Raw genomic sequence first — 7705 nt, 5'->3', positions numbered from 1 at the left:
GTTGTTTCAGACAAAGTGTGGAGGGAGTGTTGGGAGATGAGAAATAGGGAGAAGTAGATAATGATGAGTATATGACGCTTGAATCCTTGTGATTGATTTCCTTTGAACGCCACTTGTAGGACAGTGGTTTTTAAACACATCTCCATATGTGTCCAGTTGTGAGACATATCACAAGTAATTTGAATTGCAATATAAAATACTCAACTTTGAAAATTATTTTGTTTCTAAGTTTGGGTTCAGGATTATTCCATTCTTTCATGAAGATGGAAATCAGGTGGTACTATAGTGGTCGGATGCATGTTTATCTTCTATTTATATTCCTTAGTTACAGCATATTCATCTATTATACAATTAGCAGGTTTATGAAATGCAACTAAATCCTTCCTCAGTGTAGCTTTTACAAAAATTTTTTGTTTCCCCAGCAAATCTCCTGTGGTCCTTACCTCAATTAAATCTAATGCATTTTTTGATTAAGTATCAAAATAGGTCACTGAGCAGCATCCCCAGTATAGAGTTAGGATTCTTACTCTCTGTGTTCTCTCAGTGCCCTAGGGAATACTTACATCATGTTCTTGTAATTATTTATTTACTTGAATATGTGATACTCTATTGTGACTTGCCAGAGAACAGCTTTTATGTAATTCAACTCTAGATCTTCAGTGACTTGTAGTATACTCAATAAATGTTGAATGAATGAATGAATGAATGAATGAATAACTAATGTGGTATTGCCAGAATAATGATCCTTTTAAAGTACCCCTACCAAACAACCCTGGAAAGTTGGTAGAATGTAATTTTTATAATATATACAATGTATATTTTTATTCACTACTGCAGATAAACAAAGAGGAATAAAATGGTCAAGGCAAACTTGACAGTCATTTCAAATTTTATTTTTCTGGGATTTTCCCACTACCCCAAAGTTGAGGTCATTGTATTTGTGCTGTGCTTGCTGATGTACTTTATCACCCTGCTGGGTAATGTAATTCTGATCTCCATCACTGTCCTGGATTCCCATCTACACAAACCCATGTACTTCTTCCTCAGCAACCTCTCCTTTTTAGACATCTGGTACACCTCTTCTGCTCTCACTCCAATGCTAGCAAACTTTGTTTCAGGAAAAAACACTATCTCATTCTCAGGATGTGCCATTCAGATGTACTTTTCTCTTGCCATGGGCTCCACTGAGTGTGTGCTCCTGTCCATGATGGCGTATGACCGGTATGTGGCCATCTGCAACCCCCTGAGGTACCCCATCATCATGAACAAGAGTGTCTGTGTGCAGATTGCAGCTGGCTCCTGGGTGACTGGCTGCCTCACTGCCCTGGTGGAAACAGTGTCCGTGCTGCATCAGTCTCTCTGTGGAAAGAGCATCATCAATCATTTCACTTGTGAAGTTCTGGCTGTGTTGAAACTAGTTTGTGTAGACACTTCTAGGGTGCAGTTAATCATGCTGGTGATCAGCGTACTTCTTCTTCCTATGCCGATGCTCCTTATTTGTATATCTTATGCATTCATTCTCTTCAGCATTCTGAGAATCAGCTCAATGGATGGTCGAAGCAAAGCCTTTTCAACATGTGCAGCCCACCTGACTGTGGTGGTTTTGTTCTATGGGACAGCTCTTTCCATGTACCTGAAGCCTTCAGCTGTAGATTCACAGGAAATAGATAAATTTATAGCTTTGGTATATGCTGGATTAACCCCCATGTTGAATCCCATCATCTATAGTTTACGGAACAAAGAGGTAAAAGCAGCTGTGAAAAAATTGCTGATTAGGAACTCTCTTTGTGCTTTTTTAATCCCCAGTAGCAAATAATGTCCATAAACATTAACCTGAGGTGTGTTTTAGTGGTTAATACAGAACACAACATTGGGATAATGGGGGAAGACACTAATTTTTAAAAAATATTTATTTATTTATTTTAGAGAGAGAGCATGAGTGGGAGGGACAGAGGGAAAGAGAATCTTAAGCAGAGTCCACACAGTACAGAACCCAACATGGGGCTCGATCTCATGACCCTAAGATCATGATCTGCGCTGAAACCAAAAGTTAGATGCTTGACTGACTGTACCACCCAGGAAGACACTCATTTTAAATGAGATGTGTGATTCCCTAAGTTTTCTCCTTGACTGACTACTGAAACTAAAATAATTTAGGTACCTCTTACATAAGCATATCTGAAATCTTATGTAAATAGGTCTCATGATGACAAACTTCAATTTTTATTTTAGGTTACAGAGTGTAAATGTAACTATAAACATTAAGTTAGTGTATTGTTAGTATTCAAAATTATGTACATATAATATACCAATGTAATACCTATAGTAGACTTTGTAGCTAATTTATGATTAACCTCTGTTTTAGGTTGATTTGTGTCCCTCCAAAACTTATTTTGAAGCTTTAACCCCCAGTACCTCAGAGTGTATCTATATTTGAAGGTATGGCCTTTCAAAAGGTGATAATGTTAAAATGAGGCTGTCAGTGTGGGGCCTCATACAAGCTGAATTGTGTCATTGTAAGAAGAAATTTAGACACACATGGGTTCAGCAGGGATACTCACATACAGAGGAAAGGACATAGCAAGAAGGTGGCTATTTGCAAGCCAAGGAGAGGCTTCAGAAGAAATCAAATCTGCCAACATTTTGCTCTTGGACTTCTCACCTCCAGAAGTATGAGCGAGTAAATTTCTATTGTTTAAGCAACCCAGTCTGTGGTATTTTGTTATGGAAGCCTTAGAAATCTAGTATAACCTCTTTTTCAGCATAGCTAAATTTAATGGAAGTAATTGCATATTCCACAAAGTGTAACTATGTTATATATGTGTGGATATATTTGTGCATGCAGATAGATGTGTGTGATGTGAATGTCTTCGTACAGATGGAAAAGGTCTGCACAAATATATCCTGAATAGAAATAGGGTAGGAGTGCCAGTCTGGAGAAAAAATATCAGAGTTTAGTAGTTTGTTGTTGGTCTTAGAATGCTGACATTATTTTGTAAATTCAAAAAAGCTATGGGAGGTTTCATTGAAACTACTAGTACCCTTCCCTTTTTTATTGTGCTTTCCCCTGACACCTAGTTTCTTAAATCCAAGGGTATAAATGAACCCATCAGCCCTTAGAAAATACATGATATGCATATTATAAGATATACAATACCCCCAAACCCACTAAAATGGTGTGAAATTTTGAAGTACATGAATATATCTTATTATATAAACCACAATATACAAAGAATTAAAAACTGTACAGTCAGCAGCATTTGTAGCATTTTTATATACTTTCTGGACCAGATAAATAAACGTGAGTTCAGTGGGCAAGACTTATTTGCTCATCATGAAGTTGTTGCCAGAGTCAATAAAATTGTTGGGTGGCTTGGATCCAGAAAGCAATGGGATGAACAAAATAGGATGAATATGGGCATTACAAGGTGTAGGGCACATTTGATTTCTCAGATTTGAATAAACAGTCATCATAGATGATGGGTCCATTGGTCTAAGTAAAGATTTCAGATGCAGCCATTGATTGGATGAGAGGAGAAGCTTAAGAATAATGACTTCATGAAGATAGGGATGTAAGTTGGTTGACTAGTTCACTGTGCATTGATGGTCAGACTTCTAGGTGAAAACAGATTAGTGAAGTCAGGGCAAGAAATCAGGACTAAAGCTGTACATACATTGGGAAGTCTTTTGCACAGAGATGGAAATTGAGCTCTAGGTGTAGATGATGTCATCTAGGGAGAAATTTAGGACAATTGTCTATAAAATGGTTGGCTTTGTTTTCCTATGATTGGCCAGAGCTGTGATAAAGATGAAAGAATAAAACCCTTAGGATTTAGAGTAAAGAATTAGAATTTTTTCTGGTTTCTATACAAGCTTAGAGATCTTAGGTAATTTATTAAACATTCTAATCTAATTTCCTCTTCTATGAAATGGGAATAATTTATTTAATGTATTTATAATAATTATTTAAAAGTTAATATTTGCTAATTCCAAAAGACCACCTGTCAGTCAGCTACGTTATAGGTGGTCAGATAGGGTGATATCACTTTGATACAGTTTTTGATCATCTTTTTCTGGCTAGACTCTAGCTTCAGTTAGTTTGAATTTACCTTTGATTTCAAATGTATTGAGCAACATTTTGTTACTGTGTTACAAGTCTAGGCCTATCACTGTGGTAGTACTTAGGGATATAAGCATAAAATACCCCGTTATCTCTTCCTCTCTCTCTGTCTCTCTCTGACAATCTTAGCTAAGTCATTCCCTGTGTGGATGTCCTTTTGATTCTGCTAGGGTTCTCACAACCTGAATTGGGCCTCCCTTTCATGTTGCTATTTCACTTACTCAATCAGGCTCCAAAACATCATGCTGGGCAGAACAAGCAAAGGTGCCCTCCTGAACACTGTTTCATTCCTGAAACCTTTGCTGGGTTGCCCTTGAGCATAGATGCTCTCCTTATCAGGCTGTGACACTGTACCAGGCAGCTCAACTATATATCATGTAGACATATGATATGATATGATATCACATAAAAAATAAAACTGCATACTATTATTCACTAGCAATTTCAAGGGGATTTTTTTAAAGGAAAATATTCAAAATGAAACTTGCTGCTGAAAAAGTGAAATTGTCAATATCCTTTAAGAAAGATTTATACAATTGATATGTGTTTTTCTCAGCAATTTTTTATTAGAGAATAATTATACACTGATACAATTTTGTCTTACCCAGCCCACATGACCTCTTCAGTTTATTTATCAATGTTTTATCTACTCTTATATTTCCATACATTTAAAAATTAGCTGATACTTTATCAGAATCTTGAATTTGTTGTTTAGTCAATGAAATAATGCATAAATTCAATTTCTTTTATCTCACTATATTATATCAAGTATTTGGACTATATTTTACTATTATTTAAAAATATTAATCCAGTGCTTAATTATTACCTACTGTTTTGAATTTATTTGACATTAGACTTCATACAGAGAACAGTGAGTTCTGCCATTGGGGAGATTTCAGAATCTAACAAATGATTTAGTATAAAAGCAAAATTACCATAGCAGAGGTAAAGTTCAAGGCAGCATAGAGAAGGGAATAACTAATTGAGAAAGTTTTGGAAGGATTTGCGGAAGATCAAACACTTGAATTGTCTTTAATGAGACTGCTAGGTTGAGAAAGAGAAATGCGATGATGGGGAAGAAGTGGCGTATGCTGTTGTCTTTAGGTAGGGAAAGAACATGATTTGATTGGAGAACTAATAGCAAATGGAGCATAGCATGGTGCAAAGGGGATGGGACAAACAGGAGGAGGGAAAGAAGAAAGGTAAATAGGTACCTGAAAAATTAGGTTGGGGTCAGATCCAGTCCTTGGGTAAAACAAAAATCAGTAATAAACAAACAGACAAACAGAAAAACTCAAGTAGTTCTCTCAAAAAGGAGCTGAAAAATATGTTTTACTTATTCAGTAGACAAATGCACAGTAGAGTTAACATGGTTTGATTGGGGACTTTTCAACTTTATGATGATATGAAAGTGATAATACATTCAGCAGAAACTGTACTTTGAAATTTGAATTTTGATCTTTTCCTGGGCTAGCAACATGAGAGCTCTTGATACTCTCTTGTTACACTAGGCAGTGGCCACAGCTTCCAGTCTGAGCCACATGATCACGGGGGTAAACAACTGATATACTCACAACCATTCTGAACCCATACAACCATTCTGTTTTTCAGTTTCAGTATAGTACTCATATAATTTATTATTATAGGAAATAGTCAATATTTTATCATAAATAAGCTTTGTGTGAGATGATTTTGAACAACTGCAAGTGTTCTGAATGCATTTATGGTAGGCTAGGCTAAGCTATGATGTTCAGTAGATTATGTATGTTAAATGCATTTCTTTTTAAAGATTTTATTTATTTATTTATTTATGTTAATTTATTTTCAGCGTAACAGTATTCATTGTTTTTGGATTTCATTTATTTATTTGACAGACAGATCACAAGTAGGCAGAGAGGCAGGCAGAGAGAGAGAGGAGGAAACAGGCTCCCTGCTGACCAGAGAGCTCAATGCGGGGCTCGATCCCAGGACCCTGGGACCATGACCTGAGCCAAAGGCAGAGGCTTTAACCCACTGAGCCACCCAGGCGCCCCTAAATGCATTTTTTACTTATGATATTTTCAACGTTCAATGGATTTATTTGGGCATAACCTCATCAGTTGAAGAAGATCTGTACTGGATTTTTTTTTTTTTTTGAAAAGCTTATTTCTTAAAGCTTACTGTCACTTCTTGTATCAGTTGTCTCTACATTTTTAGAACAGTCATTTTCATAAAAAGGTGAAGTTAGATTATTATCTTGAAATTTCTTTCCAGCTCCTAAATTCTGTGATTCTACATAAAATCTTTATTTCTCTTGTTCTGTTTATATTAAAAACCTTTGCCTCGAAGCTGTGAGCTTATTTTGTGCATGAACTCAAGGAGGTAAGTTTCTTATCCTTTCCTCCAGAACCAGTGTCTAGTCATCAATATTCTCATAGCTCCATGCACCTCTGTATTCCTTAGGCTATAGATGATAGGATTGAGCATCGGAGTGACTACTCCATAGAACAGAGCAATCAGTTTGTTAAAAGCAGAGTCTTTGGACTTTGGCTTCATATACATCAAGAGGATTGTCCCATAAAACATGGTCACTACTGTTAAGTGGGCTGAGCAGGTAGAAAAGGCCTTTTTTCTTCCTTCTGCTGAATTGATTCATAGTACAGTAGAAAGGATGAAAACATAGGAGATACAAATTAACAGTAACGGAGAAAACAAAAATATTACATTGCCCAATATTATCGTAATCTCATTCAAGGAAATATCTGTACAAGCCAGCTTGACAAACGCCAGTATTTCACAAACAAAGTGATTAATGACATTTTTTCCACAGAAGGGCAACCGTATTGCAAGAATAGTTTCTGTCAGTGAATTGAGAAAGCCCAATCCCCAAGAGAGAGCTGCCATCTGAATACAAAGTGCCTTACTGATGATGATGGAGTATCTCAGTGGGTTACAGATGGCCCCATAACGGTCATATGCCATCACTGTGAGGAGCACACACTCTGCGGACCCCATAGTGTAGGAAACAGACATCTGAACCACACATCTAGTGAAGGAGATGGTTTTTTTCTCTGACAGGAAGTGTATCAACATTGAGGGGATAGAAGTGGATGTGTACCAAATGTCTAGGAAGGAAAGATTACCAAGGAAGAAGTACATGGGCATATGGAGGCGGGAATCCAGAAGAGTTAGGATGATCAAGGTGCTGTTTCCCAGCAGGATCACCAGGTACATCATCAAGCATATCACAAAAAGGAGCTTTTCTACTCTTGGGTACTCAGAAAGTCCCTGTAGAATGAACTCAATCTCAGTCCAATTCATCCTGTCCATTTTACTTTTTTATATCTGGAGTAATCCAGAAGAGAAAATTGCGTGTGAGTTTAACAAGTCTGTACATATTACTGTATGCGGTAAGAGATCACTGGAGGAGGGCCAACAAGTGTGTCAGCACTAATGGACTGGTGGTAGTAGCTGTGAGTTTAGCTTTTCGAATTTATCTCAGGTTCATGAGGGAGAGAATTCAGGATGTGTAATAATTACCTTGATAGCTTATTAAAAATACAGGTTTGGGGCTCCTGGGTGGCTCAGAGGGTTAGAGCCTCTGCC

General features: G+C 37.0%; 1 protein-coding gene and 1 pseudogene across 1 annotated transcript; one reads left to right on the top strand and one right to left on the bottom strand.

Moving 5' to 3' along the window:
* Positions 1-856: 856 nt before the first annotated feature.
* On the top strand, positions 857-1816 carry LOC111146185 (olfactory receptor 13F1-like). The gene has a single exon (XM_022501617.1). The coding sequence runs from the start codon at positions 857-859 to the stop codon at positions 1814-1816; it is 960 nt and encodes a 319-aa protein (XP_022357325.1).
* A 4674-nt stretch (positions 1817-6490) lies between these two features.
* Positions 6491-7429, bottom strand: LOC111146181 (annotated as a pseudogene).
* Positions 7430-7705: the final 276 nt, after the last annotated feature.

Source organism: Enhydra lutris, unplaced genomic scaffold (assembly GCF_002288905.1).
Source record: "Enhydra lutris kenyoni isolate GAN:26980312 unplaced genomic scaffold, ASM228890v2 scaffoldscaffold13, whole genome shotgun sequence".
In the NCBI taxonomy this organism is placed as follows: domain Eukaryota; kingdom Metazoa; phylum Chordata; class Mammalia; order Carnivora; family Mustelidae; genus Enhydra; species Enhydra lutris.
Note: the sequence above shows the minus strand (reverse complement) of the source record. Positions and strands in the feature narration are given on the sequence as shown.